Source organism: Clinocottus analis, unplaced genomic scaffold (genome assembly GCF_023055335.1).
Source record: "Clinocottus analis isolate CAN_PGR_092001 unplaced genomic scaffold, fCliAna1.0.p SCAF_28, whole genome shotgun sequence".
Classification (NCBI taxonomy): Eukaryota; Metazoa; Chordata; class Actinopteri; order Perciformes; family Cottidae; genus Clinocottus; species Clinocottus analis.
Window position 1 is genome coordinate 3,081,038 of NW_027176020.1, and position 22,670 is coordinate 3,103,707.

The 22,670-nt window shown below is 43.1% G+C and overlaps 3 protein-coding genes across 4 annotated transcripts in view; all 3 read right to left on the reverse strand.

The window, feature by feature from the left end:
• Window positions 1-436: 436 nt before the first annotated feature.
• On the reverse strand, window positions 437-7,094 carry serbp1a (SERPINE1 mRNA binding protein 1a). 2 transcript variants are annotated; one of them, XM_068592832.1, is made up of 9 exons: window positions 6,734-7,094; window positions 5,077-5,263; window positions 4,365-4,505; window positions 4,169-4,240; window positions 3,196-3,267; window positions 2,907-3,078; window positions 2,425-2,469; window positions 2,080-2,286; window positions 437-1,859 (listed from the first exon to the last, which is right to left on the reverse strand). In XM_068592832.1, exons 1-9 carry the CDS (start codon window positions 6,987-6,989, stop codon window positions 1,806-1,808), a joined length of 1,206 nt encoding a protein of 401 aa, XP_068448933.1. In that variant the 5' UTR covers window positions 6,990-7,094; the 3' UTR covers window positions 437-1,805. The 2 variants fall into 2 exon arrangements, with proteins under 2 accessions (XP_068448933.1, XP_068448934.1); XM_068592833.1 differs by having other exon boundaries at window positions 2,907-3,075; window positions 6,734-7,093.
• Window positions 7,095-10,908: 3,814 nt separating this feature from the next.
• hsd17b7 (hydroxysteroid (17-beta) dehydrogenase 7) lies at window positions 10,909-15,165 on the reverse strand. Its single transcript, XM_068593061.1, has 9 exons — window positions 15,131-15,165; window positions 14,249-14,455; window positions 14,071-14,163; window positions 13,536-13,650; window positions 11,771-11,965; window positions 11,571-11,684; window positions 11,422-11,478; window positions 11,244-11,342; window positions 10,909-11,152 (listed from the first exon to the last, which is right to left on the reverse strand). The coding sequence occupies exons 1-9, from the start codon at window positions 15,163-15,165 to the stop codon at window positions 11,033-11,035; spliced, it is 1,035 nt and encodes a 344-aa protein (XP_068449162.1). The 3' UTR covers window positions 10,909-11,032.
• Window positions 15,166-17,258: 2,093 nt separating this feature from the next.
• ddr2a (discoidin domain receptor tyrosine kinase 2a) overlaps window positions 17,259-22,670 on the reverse strand; it is a 31,679-nt gene continuing 26,267 nt past the window's right edge. Inside the window, exons 7-17 of the mRNA XM_068592952.1 lie at window positions 21,702-21,885; window positions 21,357-21,597; window positions 21,156-21,221; window positions 20,415-20,551; window positions 20,084-20,294; window positions 19,705-19,967; window positions 19,484-19,611; window positions 19,183-19,380; window positions 18,825-19,059; window positions 18,071-18,220; window positions 17,259-17,976 (exon numbers count right to left, since the gene is read on the reverse strand). Coding sequence (XP_068449053.1) covers window positions 17,845-17,976; window positions 18,071-18,220; window positions 18,825-19,059; window positions 19,183-19,380; window positions 19,484-19,611; window positions 19,705-19,967; window positions 20,084-20,294; window positions 20,415-20,551; window positions 21,156-21,221; window positions 21,357-21,597; window positions 21,702-21,885 — 1,945 coding nt within the window. The 3' untranslated portion in view covers window positions 17,259-17,844. The remainder of the gene's footprint in view (window positions 17,977-18,070; window positions 18,221-18,824; window positions 19,060-19,182; window positions 19,381-19,483; window positions 19,612-19,704; window positions 19,968-20,083; window positions 20,295-20,414; window positions 20,552-21,155; window positions 21,222-21,356; window positions 21,598-21,701; window positions 21,886-22,670) is intronic.

Here is a 22,670-nt window from a genome sequence, read left to right on the forward strand (position 1 = left end):
ATGTCAAAAAATGTTATCAGAAATCAATAGAAAAAGGTCAGATTGTAGTAAAATGTAGTAAAGTACATCGTAATAAAATCTATATTTTTTATAAAATAAAAATATTTGGAATTTTAATTTTTTTTTCTTTTATACACAGTAACTTTAATGTCTTAGTATTTCTATTTGAAAATGTGTACCTGCATCATTATGCTCCTAGTCAAAAAATGACAATATGTCCATCACACAAAAGGCCTTAAAAGAGAAATTAAAGTTTCTTTGATTCATCTGCATCCTTTAAGAGGTGGACTTGACATTCTTGCTCTAAAAATGTGCTTAAGTTTCTATTTAGACAGTAAACAGATGGTGCGTGCATGTAGACATGTGGTGGTGAGCTAAAGCAAACAAAGCAAGCGCTGTAAACTTTTCCTGGAGGGATTAAAAACTGACAAATGCAAAAGATTTATCGACCACCTTTATTTTACCGACAGAGGTCTCTAATAGCAGGGCTAGAATTCACACATTTGTAGAGCACTTCAGTTGTTCCACGCAATGAACGACCGTATTTCTTTCAGAGCAATTATGCAGTGGCGCCACCGTGGAAGCTACAGGGCAAGTCAAACAGTGGAGGAAAAAATATCAGCACAGAACAGACTGCAAAGAACACAAACTGAAGCCGGGCTGAGTTTAAACCTGCGAGAAAGGAGTGGAGTGTGAAAACAGTCGGCGGCGGTCTGGGGGCTTCCTGAAGACTCCAGACGCGTCGCAGCTGCGTAAAGACACCTCCTCTCCGCATCACTCTTAACGAGGTAACGCAAAAGGCATTAATTGACTTGCAAAATGGCAATCGGAGAGGAACTGGGCGGGGAGGAAGGGATGTGAGATTTTTTTTTTTTAGCACCTAGAATACATCAGAAATCAGAAAAAAACGGAATAACTTTCTGATTCCAAGTAATCCACTTGGCAAATTTCTCCAGATCAATGCAAATTTAGGAGTAATCCCCGATGCATCCCTCCAAAAATGACCTAATGTTCATCCTATAGTACATTTCAGTACAAAAAAGAACCCTTAATACAGATTTAGGTGCCGTTTCATCAATGCATTTGAATATAGGCAGCGACACTCGACCAAAGGATCGAGGGGGGCGTGTCCTATTCGCACCGTGTTGAAATACAGTCTCTGCAGGAATTTATGAAAATAGTTTAAGATTTACAGGCTGAAGATCATCATATAAGAATAGACCTCCTGTATAAAATATAAAACAATACCCCAGTGCTAAAGGAAGAAGAAAAAAAATAAATCCTTAAATCTTAATGAGTGAAGCTGTAACTTCAGAAACACCTGTAGTGGCAGAGCGTACGAGCTTGGGCTGGAGCTCCACAGTTTCAAAAGCGAGCAAGCAATGGCTCAAACCGACACCCATCGTATGCTTACATCTCCAAATGCATATTTTCAAGCAGCAATTACAAAAATGTATCAATGGACAATGCATAACCTCTGAAAAAAATACTGTATGAAAAACATCCCTGCTACTTTGTTTCCAAGTACAAAACCTCTACCAATAAGTTGCTCCAGAGTAGCAAGAAGTCCTTTTCTTTTTTTCTGTTTTGTTTGTTTTTTTTTAGTTAATTTCTGTTTTTTTTTTCTCTTCTCCATCTTCGTTTTGTTTTTATTGGGTAAAACTCAGTCCTCACTTTTGAGTGCCATAGTTAAATGACAGTCTCTTCTCCATCATTTCACTTTGCTGAAGGATCCAGGAACATGCAAGCCTCTCAGTGGAGGTGCTCAGGAGGCTCCTGTAGGCCTGAGGAACCGCGGCCGCGGCTTAAGCCAGGGCCGGGAAGGCCTCTGGGTCGTCCACGTTGGGCACGGAGAACGACTGAGGACAAAGCAAAAGGAGGAAGGGGGCTTAGAAAAGTCCAACATTCGAAGACGTGCCTCTGAAGGATGAAAAGGAAATGCCTGGGATTTGTAGAACGGCTTTAAATGATCCAGAATTCAAGTTTCATTGGCAACCGAACCCGTATTCACAGTTATATATGGATTTCAGAGATTGTCATTATTTCATAAGTAGGTAATAACGACATGACAGTATTTACCTTTTCAGGCCTTGGTGCGCGGACCGGCCTAGTGGCTTCACCACCGACGGGGCCGGGCGGGCCACCGGGTCCGCCGCGGCCACGACCGCCGCGACCACCGCGTGGTCCGCCGCGTCCGCGGCTCGGACGGCCCAGGTCTCCGAAATTGATTTCCAGCTGGGACGTGATGTCGTTGGCTGGCTTCCGGAAGTGGGGTTCCTCCTCCAGCTGAATTGGAAAAAATTGGATTAAAAAAGAAAATTAGATTTTTGTATATAGATTTTTTTTAATGCTTAAAAGCGTTTGGTTTATTTTGTTCACGTGTATGTTGAGGGTTCAGATATTGTGCAACAATTTATTTTTTACCTTGGGCTCCTCAACCTCAGTATCAATCACCTCTTCTTTCTTATCCTGCGTTGGACAAAAGCAAAGCAATACAAACATTAACACAACATACAAAAATCCTGTTTGTACAAAGACACTACAATCTAGTCATTGATTATATAAAAATAATGTCTTATGATGAACTACTTCTGCCAGCAAAAACAGATCTATAACCATCTTCCAAGCATACCCACTAAATGAGAGTCTAGACTGAAAATGTGCAGTATGCATTGCCGACTTTTACCATTTTAATCGTTTAATATCTATTGATGAACTACAATTACATCAGAAGTCTGCTGGCAGGCTTTTTTAATTCGATCAAGAAAGAGAGAACATGACCCAGATTTAGTTATTCGAGTTCTCTACTTTACAAATTTGATGTAATCTTCGATCACCTGCTGCAGTTTTTTTTTGTTAAATGCACAATTCTATTCAGAAGGAGCAGTCTCATAGTTTCGACTCACTTCTGCCTTGGACTTGTGCAGCACAAATCCTTTGTTCCAATTAGCTCCCTCGTTGGGTTTACGGATGTTGAACTCCACTTTGGCTCGGTCCTTGTCCTGCACGGCCTTCCATTCATCCAGAGTCATCTGCTTGGGACCTTCTTCCTTCACTTCCTCAACCTCATTCTCCCTTCAACACAGACAGACACACGGTGTCACAGCGTTAAAGTTTCATATAAAACCAGGCCGTCTGGCTGGTGTTCTTGCGTCAAACACTCGCAAAAACTTACTAGCATGGGAAATAACTTACTTGTTCTCAGAGTCGGCGGGTGGATGCTCCTCTCCCTCAGCGGTCTCGGTAACGTTCGATTGGTCAAGCTCGCTATAAAAAATAAAGAAGACATTTCATATTAAAAAACCTTTACCATCGAATAAATATTAGCTCAAGCTAATGCAGTTTGATGTGACAGCCAGCCAAGCAAAAGGTTAGACCTTTTGACAAGTGTAAGATTGTACAACGTACAGGAGTACAACATGTGGACAGGTAGCTGGAGAGATGCCAGTTTCCTGTCATGACAATGCCGAGGTGCTGAACTTTTATTTGGGGTTATGTGGGACCATGTTTTCTCCCTCTACCAGCTGACTCAGTGTACTGCCTAGTCCCACCCCGACTGTGCTGTGATTGGCTACTGCTACTGTGCTGTGATTGGCTAGTACTGGCTTGTTCTACTGCAGCCAGTTTAGCAACTCCACCATGCTTTCATGCTACACTGATTACAGGAAAAAGAGCCAAACAAAGCTGTAACTCATCCGGTGATAGCAATGTTCTTTCCTATGTGGTGACGATAGTATGTGGATTTGGCATTAACTGTTTCATTATACACATTCAGCGGTTGGTTGGCTAGTTAGCACACCGATTCCACTTTCAGGCTACACTGGCTACAGAAACTGAGCCCACAAAACAAGTTTGACTTCACCAGACATCTTCTTAGGTTTAGAAAACAAACCTAGCAGAAGACCATGGTATGAGTCATGATAAACCCTTTCTGGCAGAGGACCCAAAGGCCTAATTTGAACTCCTGTGAGCAAAAGGAGCGAAACAATCATGTCAACGAATGCTAGCCAATCAAAGCACGGTAGGCACACTACACACGTAGAATGTTAACATTTACACTGGGAAACGCCTCCAAAATGAGGCAACTTTTAAACCCTATTCTCCAAAAAAACCTCCAACCTCTCGTCATGCAAACCTTCTATATGTTGCATGTATAAAAATAACTTACTTTAGATCATCTTTGACGGTGCCCCAGTTGTGAGATCCACTTCCACCACGCTTCTCCTCACCTTTCGGCCCACTACAGAACAGAACATTGGCTTTAGCAAAAGGCCACGACAAATGCACCGTGTGAAAACACACACCAACGAAGAATATTTCATATAGTTAAAAAAGGGCTATGCAAGAACTGAAGAGGTACTTACGCCCGGTCGCTGCCACTGTGTCTATCAAATTCGCGTTTTCCTCTGCTGTCGAATCCGTCGTTGCGTCCCATGCCACGGCCTCGGCCGCCGGGGCCGCCTCTGCCGCCGCCACGCCCTCTCATCGGCCGATCGCCAATGGGTCTAAAGAGAAAAAGAGACACGACATGGTGAATTCAAACGGTCATCGGAGCACACTTTTCTCTAGCTATCAAAAGTGTTGATCTCAGTCAGGCTAATCAACATGGATTTCTCTATCCTCAGATTGATTTAAGTGGGAAAAAAGATAAGCTAAAATGCAAAATAATAGTTACATAAAACCAGTAAATTCATGCATCTTATTAAATACTTGACAATTAATATTATTTGATTTCACGTCTAAAGAAACAGTGTGAATATGGTTTCAAGTTCACCACGGTTAACCGATGTTTCAAGTTGGTCTCAATCTATATTTGGACATTTTACCACTTATTTTAGATTAATCAATTTAACGCAAGTTAACTGGCGAGATAAAGAGCCACAACACACGAAGCCTTATCATAGTAAGCGACGCCTTAAACAGTTGCCGACCACACCCCTTAAGGGAGTACTGCTTCATACTCAAATGGAGTTAGAAAACCCAAAAAAAAAGACTGGATAAATGTTGTGGATATTGTCTCTTTTTCTAATGTTGCTGTTCAATTCCAAATATGTGCCGATTAGAATAGGAACTCACTTTTCCACTGAGTATTCGCCTCCCTCGGGCTTCTCGGCGGCGTCACCAGGAGGCCTCTCGAAGCGACGCGGGGGCCGCCTGTCCACAGGCCGCCTGTCTGTTGGGGGGCGGCCTTCTCCCTGGAAATCTCTCTGGGGTCTGCCGTCGCCCTCCGGCTTGCGGCCCCCCATTCTCCTCATGCCGGGACCTGGGATTGACCACAACAGGAGGATTAGAGGACCAATAGCACCGATAGATTAGGGCCAACTGCGGAAGCCCCGGACAAGAGAAAGAAGGAAGAGGAGGCAATTGTTCGGTTTAAATGGAGCAAATAACTTCAATTAACGTGCAGAATTAAAGAATTACAGCAGTTGGAAGGATCCATTTACCAAAATACTTATCCGCCTGCAATGTAATCCAATTATTAAAAGTGAAGTGCACAAAATGTGCAGGCCGAAGTCATTTCACATTATGAAAGGGGATCAAGAGTTAGCGGCACGAATTGCTTATTATTTCGCAGTCCGATTGTATATAATAACAATAAAAAAAGATCAGTTTAATCACCTGGTAAGTGTGGATGGACTTAACCGCCTACATGGCGTTGAAGCCGCCATGACACATGGTTGACTGCCCTGTGTGACACAACAAGTCCCACCCCATTGCCTAAAACACCAGCTACCCAAAATAGACCCAGTCCACAACACAGTGGCAGCTGGGTGCACTATAGTCCACCGCCGCACCTGTCTCATCTTCTCTCAAGCAAACGGATTTTGGAGCTCACTTGGCACACTTGCATGTATGAATGAAAAAAAAAATGGCCAGCTAACTTCCTGTATGTGGGAGCCCGGATGTTGCGCACAACTTCTTAGAATCAACAGGCTTTTTAAAAAAGAAAAAAAAGAAGATAATAATCGGCATATGATATCTTTTAAAGCAAAAACCAGGAAATGAAATTATCCGCGGCCTGGTTCGTGTATTGTGCGCCGATGGGAAGTGGCAGTTAGGAGGCTGTACTTATAACACGCCCCACACTACAACCACGAGGTGCATCACCATGAGCGCGCTGCTAACGTCTGACCCGCGTCCACCTGCAAAACCCTCCACGAAAAACAGTTTTATTGATCCTGTTGCATTTCTACGTGAATGATATTGACGCAATTCCAGCGCATGCATTTTAATTTAATTTTTAACGCCTGCATTAAATAAATACTTTCGACTAAATCGAGGTAAAAAAAAAAAAAGCCACACGTGCGCGTACTGAAATGACTTCATTTGATTAACAGCTTAAAAACCGCTCGAGGCCACTTTCTCTTATCTAGTGAACCAGGCCGGTCGGGTTCTGCCTGTTCAACAAGGCCGATGGGGGGTTGGGTGTGTGGAGGGGTGAAGACAAGCCAAAACAAGTTGGCCTGCAAACTGTTTATCACCAAATAGTTTGAGACCCCGGCGCATGCCATCGCTTTCACGCGTTTATGCGATGTGTCATCGTTTCGGGAATTGACAGCCAACCGGGGGCACAAAAGCGGCCACGCGGACCTCATGTCGCGAGGGGGGGCTTACGAACCGCTAGCTAGCTAGTCGAGCAACTTGAGCCCGTTAGCATGAAATCCCTCTACCTGCGAGCATCGCTAAAAAGAGGAGCTTGTTTTTGTCTTTAAACGCGGAAATAGTATCTTACCATCTTTCTTTAGTGTGACCGGCGCCTGGGTCTCCTCCTTTTTGTCGGTCAGCGGGACCTTTCTGTCTTTTTGAGACTCCTTTTTGATCTGCTTGGCAGCCTGTGCTGCGGTCTTGGCGGCACCAGGAGCAGGAGCTTCCTTCTTCTTCACTTCGGCTTGCTTTAGCTGCTCGAACGGATCCGACTCGTCGTCAAATAGCTGGTCGAACCGATTGGTGATGGGACAGCCAAAAGCTTCTTGCATTTGTCCGGGCATGATGGCGCCCCTTCAGCAGGATTTTCCTCCGATTCTACGAGGCTTGGTGCGAACACTTCGCTAGATGAAGCCACAAGATGGCTGGGAAAAGGACCTGCTTCTCTTCCGGCGCGATAGACATCCGGGACCTCGGCCGATGGCGCCGATGGGTCGTGTAGTTCTTTTTGCAAAGGAGATTCCATCCACTCGGCGGCGGGGCGGGCCCAATAATAAACGACATTACCCACAATGCCAGTATTCTCCTGTGTTGCTAGCTTCTGGAAAGAACAAGCATGGGTGCCCTCGCATCACACGCTCTTGTTTTGATTCCTGAAGGGGAAAAACTCTTTAACGTCAGTCCCTAAAGCCAATGTTTGTAACCGTTTGTGAGTTTTAAACTTAAGAGTTTTCAACTGCTCTGTCGCCCCTTTTTTTATACGCACGTGATGCCTTCACACACCTCTTTAAGGGAGACCGCAGATGCAGCTGTTTGTTGCTAATATGTTTTAGTTGAATAAAATGTGCGAAGAGCTGTGGTTATGAGTCAAGGTCAACGTTTAGTTTAATCACTCGATCATCGAGGAGTGAAACAAGTTGACACTCGACAGACTGTCCTGCATTTTAAGTCTGGCTGAGAACAAATATTCACACCACTCCTGAGCCCCTGACCCAAGTGTAAACAATATTTCACACTTATAGTTAGCGCCTCTCCTGAGGGTTAATAAAATAAAACCCGATCCATATCAAATGAGGTTTATGTTGTGCATGCAACAGTGAAAACCCTTTATAGAGAGCAATAGTGAGGTTGGAAGACATGTTTTGTTTTTCAGCCACATTAATCCTTCAGGGAAAGTTGAGTTGACAACAAAGGGTAGCACATTATAAGTTGCATTAGTAGTTGTGGACACACACACACACACACACACACACACACACACACACACACACACACACACACATGTCATATGTGACTCTTTCCAGTTTAGAAGGAAGTTATGCTTTTATTTATTGAACATTTTTTACACCAGACTTTCCGACAAAAAAAAACAATTCAGCAAAAATAAGACCACAATATACTTTTATTTATATAATCTTACTTTCTAAAGAAGTTGAGCCTGAAAGAGTTCCCTCTTATCACACTAGTTGTACCAAAAGTGGAGGCCCGGCTGTAATATCTCATATTCTCATTTGCCCATATGTGCTGGTCTATGGATGTATCTTTCTCTTTGTTTATTGCCGATGCATCTTGAAATGTCAAAAACATCCATACGTGGAATGATTGCGTAGAAACGTCATCTTGCACTCATGGAGTTGCAGGGAAAATCCTTAAACAGCATTGCATTTACATTTGGCCCGCTGGGTAGTGCAGGTTTGAGCTTTGTGTCTTCTATTAGAGTGGATGTTATCAACATGACTATCACAAACAGGAAAAGCAACACCACCACATACACTTCCTACATCACGGTGAGGATAGCATATTTTAGCAGAAGACATATCTGGATTTCTTTTTTTGACAAAACCCTCAAAAAGAATAACAGAAAAGGCTCAAGAGTTGCAGACTACAATGTAATAAAGTATTTAATAAAAACTTAAAAACATGTTCACTTATTCTTGTTGATGCCACAGATTCATTAGAAGTTTACGTTAGAGGATATACACCTTTTTGAAATCATTATTTTATATTTTTTGGTGTACTAATGTTGACAAAATAAGCCTTTTTAAGGACTGGATATTGAACGCTAAGATATATGGCTTTAGTCTTATTATAGAGTATCACTGTGTGTCCAATATTCATCATGTATATATTATAGTTTAGTTGTGGTATCTTTGAATTTCATCAGATGTTTTCAGGCTATTTGTTTGCCTGAGTGGTTAAAACTTGGTCCAAACGTGAAGCTACAACAAAAACAAACACGCTTGAAAGCCTCCCTGTTGGTATTTTAGGAGTTGTGAGTGCTGGATGTTTTTTCTTTTTACCTTATAAGGAAAGTCAAACCCTGCCAGCTGAGTTAAATGATTGCAGGGAGACAAATGAAGCTTTGCACTTAAAGGTGCAGTGCGTAGAATTGGGACACATCAGTTCTGAGTTTCTCCTGTGTGCCAACACACATATAAAAGAGAACATCTCATCTAGAGCCAGTGTTTGGTTTGTCCTTTCTAGGCTACTGTAGAAATGTAGATGTACAGCTCATTTTAAGATAACAAACACTATGATTCCTGTTTTCAGGTGATTATACGCTAAATAAAACATATTCAATATCTAGCAAAAGATCCCCCCAGAATGCTAAACACTGTACCTTTAAGGTCGGTCACAAAAACCATACAAAAGCCAAACAATAGATGTCATTTTGCATGAAGGGCTTGTTTTATATATGGAGAACAAAACACTGTACAGCGGTTCAACCGACCGGACCGACAATATGAGCAGAAAGAGACTTCTGAACATGCAGCTGAAAAATACTAGAAGAAATCACCAGAAATTGATGAAAAAGAAAGTGGAAGCTTTACATCAAAATATAACAGGCTGGATGATTAACAGGGAACATGCTGCTTTAGAAAAGATATTGAAATAGGGTCACATATATACATGAAAATATTGGTATGTGTATGAAAGCATACATAATATATACACTTATATACAGTAGATTAATATAAATATATATGAAAGTATTGGTATGTTTTTGAAAGTATACTTTCATACACATATCAATGCTTTCATACAAATATATATATTTATTTATTTATCGACGTATATACGTATATATTATACGCTTATATACTGTATATAAGTGTATATTGTATGCAGTTGATTAATACATATATATGAAAGTTTTGGTATGTGTATGGAAGTATTATATATACACATATATACAGTATTAATATATGTATATATATGAAAGTATTAGTATGTATATATAATACATACACATATACATTATATATGATATGTATGACGGTATTGGTATCGGTATGGAAGTATATATATATATATATATATATATATATATATATATATATATATATATATATATATATATATATATATATACATAAATACAGTAGATGGAGTTCAGTTTTATCCTCAAACATTAATTAGGCAAATTGATGTTTTCATTATATGTTTAATGAAATATTGTATTCAATGTTCTTTATGTTAATAAACATACAACTGAGTTTATTGCACTTACAGTTTGGCTTCTGCTGTCACAATGCTCATATTCTTATTAAACATGAATTAAACACATGGCTGGCGTCGCTTCCCTCCTCGTCGGTCTCGTGGTCCAGCCCCCCGGGCTGGTGACGCCGGGCGGGAGAGGGGGTGGGGGTCGGTCGGTCGGTCGGTCGGTCGGTCCCTCCTGCACGCGCTTCTGCAACTCGGCCGAGTCTTATTCCTGCACGTGATCCGGAGCGATGACATCTCCAGTCGCCAAAGCCATGATGGAGTCCTACGCGCTCATGGTGATGGTCATGGGCACGTTTTTCGTCTACTTCTGCGGGATGGTGTGGGCTTTTTGCAACCCAAAACTGAGCGAAGAGGAGGAAGAGGAGGAGGAAGAGGACCCGCCGCCGCAGCGGAACTTCAGGTGCGCGTGCAACGTTGCGCATCTGCCGGCGGCGCCGCCGTACACCGCGGCCGAGGAGCTCGCGCGCCCTACGTACGTCAACTTTTGGGATGACACCGACAGCCTGCTGTCGGACTGCACCACTTTTTGCCGCGAGGACCGTGGCATCAGCAACCAGATCGGACAAAGTCCCGAAAAGTTTGTGACCTGAGCGCGTTTTGTGTCGTTTTCCCTTCTGATACACTTATTTACGTTGTGGATGGACTGAAAAGACGTGGACGAGGAAACGGGCATTGCTCAGTTTTATTGCCCCAAAACTCAAACAACATACACAACTCTGGTCCTTTGTCCTATAACAGACGTTATATATACATAGATATATTGCACACTGCAAGTATTTGTGCTTTAATTGCAGCTGCTGTGTTTTGTGAGCTCTGAAAGGAAGTATGCCGGAGACGGAGAGGAATACGCTGCTCTCCTTCCCAGACTGTTTGATCCGCATCAAGTCCTGCAGGAATACTGTGATCCTTTTGCTCTTTCCTTCAGTCTCTCTCTCACGTCGCGCTCCAGTTGCAGCAATTTCTCATACAAAGTGTCCGATGTTTCCACGTCGATGTCCATCTGCCGAAAGCGGAACAGAAAGGCACAAAACTCACATCCTTTTTTTCTCCCCGGTTCATAATTTATTACAGATTATTAGTATTTCTTGTACCTTTCGCGGCTGTGTGTAGTTGTTTCCTAGAGCAGATGTTAAGCTGTGGTACTTGGCTTGAGGGTCCAAGGATTCAGGCTTTTGCTTAAAAAGCCAGACCTGCAGGAAAGACCGGCATTCATTCATTAAGTCATTTGTACTAAACTGTGTAAGAACATTTGAAAATGTGGACACCGACCAGGGCTTCAGCTCCGTTATAAGGCGTCAGGGTGAAGGTGTTGGTGAATATTCGTATCTATATTCGAAAGAGAGATGCATTCAGATACAACCTCCACTTGTGTGTGTCTGTGTGTGTCATTCAGTTAAAACCATCAGAGGTGCACTCACGAGCCAAAAGACGGGCAGAAGCAGAGTCCAGAGGACGGCTGGGAAGGAGGGCAGGATCCCGTAGGTCAGCTTGGTCATCACGAACCCAGGACAAGTGACGGATGAGAACAAACCCTAGAGACAGTCATCAACAAGGACTAAGCAAAAACACACGGGTGGTACGCAGCAAGGGAGGGTTGTTTGTGTGCGTTTGTGCCGACCTGTTTGTTGTAGCGCGTGTTGAGCGCCAGGCTGAGCAGGTCGGAGGCGTACTTGGAGGAGCTGTAGGGTTGGGTGCCTCTCTGGTGCTGCGCGTCCTCGAGGTTGAAAGCCGAGCGGTGAGCGTTGCTGGAGGAGGTCCAGATCAGCCGGGACGTCCGGCCCGCGTGGCACAGGACCGGTTCCAGCTCCCTGATCTGTGCCGGCGACACGGGAGGACAACACAAGCGCGACAATACACTCATGAACACACCGTGGCCTCCAAAAGGGAGGGGGGGGGATTTTATTTTGTTCGTGTGAGAAACAGATGATTTCACTCATGTTCATGCACTTTTTTTCTTATATCTTGCAATCGTTATCAATGAACTTTGCACTATGACACTTCCTTTATGCGTCCATTGTTGGTCTGCGGCCCACTCATGTATCCTCTTACATGTCCAGTGAACAGTGCTGCCGTAACCTTTGCTCTTCCAATCGTCCCATCCCTTCATTCTGGACAGAATTTGGTGCATTAAAAAAAAAGGCCTCCTCCTATTCTGCCACCATAAAAAAGCTGTCCAGCACGATCCCCCAAACTGCCTTTAAGGACTCTGGAAATAACTTATATTAAGTGTAATGTCAATTTTATATTATTAGTGGTGTTTGATATTCTTATCTAAGTGAAGAGGTGTGTGTAAACTATCAAAGCTGCATTTGGATGAATGCTGGGGGTCATGCAGCAGCTGCTTAATGTCATATTGCCTGTTGTTAAGTAATAAAAAGGCCTCTTCTTGCAAGAATACAATGATTTTCATTGACAAGTTCTGGTGTACGACATTCGCTCAACAGCAGGTAAGATAGTGTTGTGAGAGGTGTGACACACAAACAGTATTGTGAGTAAATCACAGGACTTCAATCTAAAAGCTCACAGCGCATATTATTTTTCATTTAGTATTTGAATTGAACAAGCCAAAGGGATGTGAACTGTAAGCTAAGATGCTTGTTCATATGTTGTGGTTGCTTGGTATCTTTTATCAGGTTTATAATTCTGTTTAATATAATTATATTCTAATTCCTTTTAGGATTATTGTAACTGATGAACTCGTGTTTTATTGTGAAACCTTAAAATTTTTCCGAGAGGGTTATCTCACCGTGAGAGTCTCAAACTATCCCATCTGGTCTGCAACTGTTTTAGTTCATAGGTTTAAACTCCTTTTGCACATATCCCTTATGTTAGTGTTCTATTGTGTGTGTATGAGTGTCCTGTCGCATTGCTTTTGTGTGACTGAAACCCTGTGTCTCGATGAGATTACCATGTGTAAATAAAAGTTAAATATATACTAACTGGTTAAGATGTGCTGTAGATTTAAAGCTTCTGATGCCACATAGAGTCCTTTTAGTTTCCTGAAATTAATCAGCAATGTTTATTTCCTAAGAGGAACATTACCAAAAATGTGATGCGTCACTTCAGCTGAAGTCTTTCGAGAAGGTTTCCTTTGTGACGGCAACTTAATACGCGACAGGATTCATCTGCAAACGCGCAGTCGGCGGAATACTTTCCGCGTTGACCTTATACCTAGAAGGGCACTGTTAATATTTAATGAGCAGCGTTGCTCAATGACAGATGGATCCAGTATCACCTATATTTATTCCATCAAGGGTGAACAGCTGAGTGGAACGAGTGTCCCTGCAGGAACACTGAAGGAAACACGGTTTTGCATTAGATTGTATATGAGCGGATGAAACCATACATTATAATTCAGCAGACAAAATAGCAGTTATACTCACGAGAAGGAAGTGACCGAAGAGGTTGGTGGCGAACACGTCTTGCAGGCCATCGGGGGTCACGCAGTCCTTCTGCGTGAGAATCCCCTCACCGGTGGCGAACATGGCGATGATACGACTGGAATAAAGATGTCATAGAGAAACCTGAGTTACATTTAGCTGACGCTTTTATCCAAAGTGACTTACAATAAGTGCATTCGACTGCAAGTACAAACTCAGGACAACAAGAATCAAGAAAAGTCCAATTACTTAAAGAAAGCAAAACTACAAAGCACTATAAGGAAGTGCCATTTAAGTGCTACTACTGCGCTACCTTCCTTATTCAAGGTGTAGTCGGAAAAGATGTGGTTTTTTTTGGTTTGCGGTGGAAGATGTAGACACTTTCTGCTGTTCATGGGAAGTTCATTTCACATTCGAGGAGCCAGGACAGCAAAAAGTTGTGACTTTGTTGAGTGTTTAGCTCGCAGTGACGGAGCTACGATACCGTATACATACAGGCACGTCAAAGAATACAAAGCCTCTGACGCAGCTCGAGTACCTGGAGAAGAGGCCCCTGAAAAAGGCCTTGACATCAAACTGAGGGTTTGGCATGATGCCTGCGTTCAGGTAGAGGTAGTCCAGACGGTTGTACCTGCAGGAATCAATCACAATACACACATAAAGGATGCAACCTGGTGATGCGAATGTTCCCTTTTGAGCGCAGTCCCCCCCCCCACCTGAGTTTGACCTCCTGAGCGGCGGCGAGGACGGAGGAGACGCTGCTGGTGTCCACCTGCAGCAGGGCCACCTGGGCGCCGGGGTGAGAGGCGAGGAGGGCCGAGCGAGCGGCCTGAGCCCGCCGCATGTTCCTGCAGGCCAGACACAGCTGGAGACCCTCCGAGTCCTGCGAGAGGAGACGCTCACACAGCACCAGGCCGATGCCGCTGCAGGGAGACAACGACGTCATTACACACCCCGTTATCACGGCACAGACCAACACTATCACACACACACGTTCTGTGTGGGACAAAGTGACGCCGCCATTTGGGGTCAGGACTCTCTCGGCAAAGGGGATTTTAAAAAGAGTCACATAAATAAATCAATTTGGATGAATACAATATACACGTCTTCAATAATTAACCAGTCATGGAAGAAGTGTTCAGGTCATGTACTCCAGCAAAAGTAATACTACAATAGTATATACATACTCTGTAATCTAAGTAGAGACGTATTAGCATCAAAGTATACTTTAAGTAAAAGTACTCATTGTGCAGAATCAGACTCAATATCCACTCCAGAATCATAAATATTACTGAATAATTATTGTTGCAATCATTGTGTTCATCACTTTTTATTTTGCAGCTGGTGAAGTTGGAGCTCATTTAAATGACTTTATGTAAAGTAGCAGACAAGGAGATACTCAAGAAAGTACCTCAATATTGTGCAGTACTCGAGTAAAAGTACTCGCAGACTGGTTACATTGCACCGCTGGAATCAAGCAACAGCTGACATGACTAGAAAAGACCTTGAGGAAATTATCTAAATGTCTTTTGTGTCGTGACTTAAACTTTAGATGCCTGTCAAGGTTTATAATAAAAAACAATTCATGCAGCGGTTACCTATTTGCTCCCGTCACCAAAACCACCTTATTCATATTTTCTTGTCAAAACTGAAGTCAAAACTGCACAGAAAACGTTTGTTTTAAAGCCGGCGATCTTCTTTCCTTCCATGCAACAAGTTCGGTATCCGGTTGAGTGAGTGGAGTCATGGAGTTAACCACGCCCCCAGCGTTGTGATTGGACACTGCCCGCAGCTCTCAGCCAATGAGCGCCGGATACCAATCGGCTCAGCTCGAGGCCCCGCCCACAGTGCTGCAGCGTATCAGACGTCATGAATGAAGCAAGAGCACATACAGAGAAAGAGTTTTCGGTTTAAATTTTATTTGTATTTCGTCCATCAATGTACAACATGTGTTTACAACGTATATAAAAACCATTCTCACCGAAAACAAACAAACATTTGAGTACAAAAATGTATTAAAACTAAACATGAAATCTGCCAGGGTGCCCACAACTCATTAAAACACACGGATTGTAAATGCAATGAAAAGATTTTCTCTATTCGATGAAAATCACCACACGCTGCATGAACAGCCAAATGTGTGTCAAAAAAATGAATATTTAACTTACGTGTACTAATCTTGTTCTCCTGGATTGCAAAACACAGAAAGATAAGGATGAACTTCCACAGAAACGTTGAAAATATCATGCATAAGGGCAGACATGAGTGTCTTTTATGAACTCTGATAAGAGCCTGTAAATACAGCTGAAGTGGCAGGAAAACAGTGGTATGCAGTATGAAGTTCAAGCTACGAGAGAGTTATACACAGACGTGTGCTGGAGAAGAAGAGGAAAGAATGCAGCACACGCCAATAAAATTAAAAAAAAACCTGGGAATAAGTAATTAGCTTGTTAGCTCTCGTCAGCTAATGCAAACTTAGCTGAAACAATCATTCTGATCCAATCAAACACATTAATTAGGCTGAACATTCCCATTTCCTCTACATTCCTTATTTAAGAGGAACTTTCTTTGCCAACTGAGACGAACTATAAACATGTACCGTAAACACACACACACACACACACACACGCACACACACACACACACACACACACACACACACACACACACACACACACACACACACACACACCGTTTAACCAACATGACAGAAACCCAACATCCTGATCAACTATCAGAGAATTACATTTCATTTTCACGCGGGACAATAACACTTTTACAGTGGCAAACAAACAAACAAACAAACAAACAAACAAACAAACACACACACACAAACAAAAATCTTCGGCCACAGTTTGTTTGGTGTTTGGATCTGAAATGCGAGCGATGAAGTTAGTGAATAACACCAAAATGTGATAAACGTCAACTTAAAGAGAATATTAATCCACAAATACACCAACAGAACATAAACGGAACATGAACATATAAATATGAATACAAAATATTGCTATTTAGACATTTATCTATTGAAAATACACAGTCATATAACTTTGTGTTCAAATCACTGAAGGAATTAGAAAGACGGAGCTTCTTGGTATTGAAGTCACACTTTATAGGTCTATAATGCATTATAAACATACTTATAATGCATTATTATCCGCTTATTGTACTATATAATTATAAGCATTCATTCATAATGATTTATAACAATGACGATAGCTCATTATATACAGCATTATATAACTATTTATAAGGTCCAGTATCATAATTTTTATATAATTACTGACTCAGTGACATTTGATTTGAAAGCATCATAGTGTATTATAATATAAGACATTATAATGTTTTTTTTAAATGCATTATCATGATTATAAATTACTCTAACTGGTCATTGTTGTATTTGACAAAGTTTTGCGTGTCGTTGTTGCAGATTTAATTATTTTAAGAAAACAATGAACACTTAAAGTAAATTATAATGACATTATAATGCATTATAGTTTATTACAATATTAAAATATAAAACATTATGATGACAAAAAAACATCTGTGAGTGACATTTACTATGATTCTTGACCTTACAAGTCATTATATAATGCTTTATAATGTGTTACTATCATTGTTATAAAGCATGCATATGTATGAGTGCTTATAACTATAACTTTACAGTGTTATACGCAGATTGTAACACAGTATAAATATGATTATAATGCACATGGGCGTCATAGAAAGTGTTACCAGGATGTCCTCGTTGTTCTGAATGAGTGGAGTTCGTCTGAGATGAAATACTTGAAAAGAAATCAAACGGTTTCCCGCTACATTGAAGCAACATTGTAACACGGGGAAATCTGATATATAAAAAAATAAAAGAAATCAAACATTTTCAAAAGTGCCGAATGTCACTTCAATGCTACATTTATGTGTTCGAACAGGTCACGACCGAACCTTCGGGGGTTCGTCGTATCAAAACACAGAATAGATTTTTTCTAGTAATACCTGTATGTCTATAAAACATCCGATTGAGCTCTCACACACACACACACACACACACACACACACACACACACACACACACACACACCAAAAGTCTCTGGTATTGTCCATCTTTGCAGAAGTGTAACCACGAATCAGCGTCTCCAAAAATCGTGTCCTGGAGCCCACAGTCAGTCGGCCCTCATCCCGTTTCCTCTCTCCTGAAACAAAGATAGCTTGAACCTGGATCGTGAACATCATGGTCTATATATACCGTTGTCTTTGCGCCATTTTTTCTTTCTTCTTCTTTCCTCCCAGACACGATGAGCCTCCCTGTGCGGCTTTACGGCTGCATTTCCAGGAGGGCTCGGTGTATTTCCTGGAAGGAGGGCCGCTCCTTCGTGTTCCTCCTCCAGCAGCTCAGCATGATCTTGTAGAGCGAGTCCGGACACAGCACCGGCTGAGGCAGGTAGATCTGTACGGCGTGGGGGCCCCGAGAGTTAAACCAGCGAATACACACACTTTGTTTTTTTAAATGTGTGGATTAAATGTTTTGCGGCGACGCTCACCTGTCTTTTCTGGTCCCTGAAAAACTCCCCGGTGTTTTCTATCACCTGCTCGTCGGTGAGCTGGGAGTAGGGCTGCTCCTTGCAGAAGTTGAGTATCTCCCACAGGGTGACCCCGAAGGCCCACGCGTCGCTGGCCGTGGTGAACTTACCCTGCGCGACACAACACGGTGACACGATGGCTATCAGCTCGGCAAGTAAACACAAAACAAAAGGACTTAACCTCAGGAATAAAAGCCAAATATGTCGTTAAATTGGCAAATTATTAAGTCATCGTTATTAGTGAAGGGGGAGACATAATGGCACTAAGGAAAGTATTGCAATAGTTGTATATTTGAAGTATTATGTATAGTGGATACAGTATATACTGGGTGTCTGTGGCAACATTTTTCATCTTAATATGGAATTTCAGTTGCATTTCTTCACTTTAAAGAAGCCCCAAAACGGCCATTTGTATAAACATTGTATTTTATATATATATTGTTATATTTGTGTTTGTTGCTATATGGACTCCTGAGTCTAAAATAAAAGGAATATAATATATAATATAATAATATTGATATTTAATCACCCCCTGTTAATTGAATTTCTGAAGAAAGTTACACCTCCACGATGAATGAGAGAGTCCAAAAACAAAGACAATTCTTGATGTCAAGTTTCCTGTTTTCTTCAAGCGTTTCAGGGCGAGTAACTGACACACAAATGGTGATTTTGTGGGTGTAAGTATTCCTTTTCCTTTTTAACTCGTGCTCCTCACCAGCAGGATGCTCTCCCACGACATCCAGCGTATAGGCAGCACCGCGCGGCCCTGGATGCGGTAGTAGTCCCCGCTGTACAGGTTCCTGCTCATGCCGAAGTCGGCTATCTTTATGGTGTAGTTCTTGCCCACCAGGCAGTTCCGCGTGGCCAAGTCCCGGTGAACAAAGTTCAGAGAGGAGAGGTACTTCATCCCCGACGCAATCTGAGCCGCCATGTAGCACAGATTGTTGAAGCTGGAGAGCAGAGGAGAGAAAAGAAGTGTGAAAAAAGACAAAGTACGCAGTCGACCTCTCTCTCTCTCTCTCTCTCTCTCTCTCTCTCTCTCTCTCTCTCGCTCACTGGTTTCCTGGACCCACCTGACTGTGGGCGCGTTGCTGAGCGCAGCGAGCTGCCCCTCGGGCTCGTGGCGGGACAGGAACTGGTTGAGGTCTCCGTTCTCCATGTACTCTGTGATCATGCAGAGGGGGTCGCTGTAGATGCACACGGCCAGCAGGCGGATGATGTTGGGGTCCTTCAAACGCGACATGATCTTGATCTCTTTCAGGAAGTCGTTCCTACAGATTTCGACACAGAGAGAGACGTCAAAAGATGTATCAACGCTACCAGTTCAAGATGTATTTTTTAGTTTCAAACATGGAGGTGTTTGGGAGTCGGTACCTTGCATTCTTGTCCGCGTCTGAACGGAGCATCTTCACGGCCACTAAAACTGGCTGGTCCTCTGGGATGTCAAATAAAAACTCCTTATTCATGAACTCCTGCATTCCCTCTGCCTCACACAGGTGCACCTAAAGGGGAGAGGGGGGGGACGCGACGTTAAAGCTCATCTAAAGATGGAAGGAAGTGAGAGGAAAGGCGTACAGATGCACACGCGCTCGCACCTCTCCGAACTGGCCCTCCCCCAGCTTCTCCTTGAACGTGAGCATCTTCCGCGGGAACTCCTCCACGGCGACGTCCTTCCCCGACAGCAGGTCCATGGCCAGCGCCGGGATGGCGTACGTGTTGCCTCCGGTCACGCCCTGCAGGTTCACGATGTCGGCCTCGGCGTAGTGAGGGGCGCCGTCCTGCTGGACGCCGCCGGCGGCGGCGGCGGCGGCGGTCGTGGCGGTGGGGGTGGATTTGGGAGCCGCTGTGCTGTTCGACGCTGGAAACACAACGTGGGGAAACTGTGACTGAGCGTGGCGACGAGGTGGAGGGACTGTCCACGCCGTGGATGTGACACGGACTGAGGTTTCTCTTCTGCTTTTTCTCTCCACCTACCGGGCTCCTCTGAGCTTTGAGCAAACTCCGGCAGCTTACAAATGATGCGCGACGGCTCCTGGTAGTCGGGGCCGAGGGGGAAGATGCGCTCGTAGGTGGAATTAGACTCCTGCTCGCTGATTGTGCTCGACTGGTTGTGGGTGTAAGCGAACGTCTCACTCTGTATTGACAAACTAGCAGTTAGTTCATCGTCCAGCATCCGGCGAGAGGCCTAGAATAAAGGACGCGGAGGGGTTGAAGGGAACAGATCTGACCACCTCCCGAAAGAAGACTCAACAAAAAATATATATATATATATATATATGGAAATGACTCTGTGACTGGAGCTCACCTTCTCCAACATCTTCTGCCACACCTGCCGCCACAGGATGATGACGATGATGACCACGAGGATGAAGATGATGGCCACCAGGCAACCAATCAGAATCCGGGTGTTGCTGTCGTCGATTTTGTGGGTGGGGTCGTCCTCTGGGGGAAGGGAGACAAGGAGAGAGACCTTTTTACTGTCACGCCAAGGAGTATTAGACGATTGTTTGTTCATTTTAAAGTTCTTTTACTCAGGTCTTGACCTTCTCATTGATTCGTTGCTTTGAGGATCTGAAGGTGAGAAACAGGAAGCTAGAAACTCCTTAAGGAATTAAGGAATCTGTACACGAGATGCTCTTAATTGTGATAAACTGTCTCATTGCTCTCTGCACAGCCGACACTTCACCTCATCCCCATTCATGTGCTCTGTATTGTTTAAATGCAATCAGCACTTTCAATGTCTTTAACTGTCTTATTCTCTCACGTGTCTGTCTTGCTGCTGGAGAAATAAAAATCCTCTTACGGGACGTTAAAGATCTTCAAATGCAACAAAAAAGATGCATTTTTTTGTGGTTATTTTTCACTATTTCTCGCCTTCAAAAAAAAAAAGCACCATAAAACAAAACAAGAAACCAAATACAATTTGCTTACGACAGACATTAAAGATCTTCAAATGCAACGAAAAAGATGCTTTTTTTTGGTTATTTGCCACGCGTTTTATGAAACGTGTGCAGGTCTTCTCATCCACGTGGTCGTGATCACTGACCTGGTTGTATGTTCGGTGGCTGTCCCGTCTCGGGTGTAGCCAGGGTGGTGTTGTACATGGCTGTATCTAAAAAAAAAAGAAGAAAAAAGACGACACAGAGAGTGTTAGAAATGAAATGAGAAGGCTTCAAACACATAATATACCCTTTTGAGTCTTAAAGTCTATAATCACAGATCCTACACGCGGTTCTTCGGCCTCTACCTGACTGGAAGGTGATCTCGCTGAACAGCATCCAGGCGTCAGCAAAGTGGAACTGGCACTTGATGGCGCTGGCCATGTGATTGGCCAGGTTGACGGTGACGAAGCGGGCGCTGGGGTTCTTCTCGTCCTCCACGGGGATGAAGGCGAGCGGCGTGGCCTCCCAGTCCGCCTCCGAGCGGAAGTAGCACACCACCTGGCGGAAGGCCTTGGCGTGCCGCGAGTACATGTTGTTGCAGTGCACCTGGGCGCGCGGACGGAGACGCGCTTAAGGATTTCTTTTTAAAAACACACACACACACACACACGGGAGGGAAAAGCATCGTCGTCATCGGGAGAAGCGCTCACCTTCATGGTGGTGAAGTTGCGCGTGCGGTCAAACTCAAACATGATTTCCACGTATCCGCCAGGGAAGCTCTCGTTGGTCCAGCCCACGTAGTCGTAGCCGGGCCACACGTTGTACACGTGGCTGTGCGTGAAGTCATCCAGGCCGCACACGCCGTCCGTCAGCTGGCCCAAGCCCTCCGTCATGCTGAGGACGCAGAGACGAGTCAGAGAGAGGCGGCAGACACAGAAACGCCTGAAACACCCTGAATCTGAAACCCCTCTGGTCATCGATAACACTGCACGACCAAAATAACCAGATGCAAGGACAGTTTCTTCCTGCAGGCCGGCACTCTGATTCAAGATGTTTTTACTGTCATATGCACAGATAACAGTTATTCTATGCAATGAAAAGCTTATTTTGCTCGGTCCTTCTAGCACAGAATTACAATAAACTTGTATACATATAAAAAATAAGGCACAAAATATAAAAGATATAACAGTATTGCACAAAAATATGATAATAGTAGTGCTCGTTTTATCTTTAAACACAATGCATGGCTACAACAATGCTAAAATGTCTAAGTATGGTGATTACATACTGATGTACATTTAATATCCTGTCAAAAACACAAGAACACCGACATAATCCCTGCTTTTGATATGCACATATCATCTGGTAATGTAAATATACGTCCCACATCCTGTACATGTACATACTGTACATCGTCCATTTAGTATTTATTTATATATTTGCAGTCTTTGTATCGTTTAAAATTTACAAAAACACATATTTCTTAATTAGTTTGATTTTTTAAACTGTTATTATTCATATTTACACCTATTTTTTTTTTTACTATTTGCCAACATAACAGTCCTTTACTTTCATTTGTCCTTCTTCCTGGCTGCTATTCAATTCAATGTGGCTTTACACAATAATATATAATACATTATACCATTATAACATTACCACACCATTGTGTTTTGGGAGAA

Bases quoted from the DNA above. Each gene is read 5' to 3' on its own strand.
- serbp1a (XM_068592832.1), bottom strand. From the start codon at position 6,989: ATGCCCGGACAAATGCAAGAAGCTTTTGGCTGTCCCATCACCAATCGG. The intron at 3,079-3,195 runs GTAAGTTATTTC...CTGTCTGTGTTG, and splicing joins CCCGCCGACTCTGAGAACAA to AAGGGAGAATGAGGTTGAGG. The intron at 1,860-2,079 runs GTAAATACTGTC...CTTTGTCCTCAG, and splicing joins GCGCACCAAGGCCTGAAAAG to TCGTTCTCCGTGCCCAACGT.
- hsd17b7 (XM_068593061.1), bottom strand. From the start codon at position 15,165: ATGAATAAGGTGGTTTTGGTGACGGGAGCAAATAG. The intron at 11,685-11,770 runs GTCGGCACAAAC...GACTGTCTCTAG, and splicing joins ACACGCGCTACAACAAACAG to GGTTTGTTCTCATCCGTCAC. The intron at 11,479-11,570 runs GTGAGTGCACCT...TTTCGAATATAG, and splicing joins TTCTGCCCGTCTTTTGGCTC to ATACGAATATTCACCAACAC.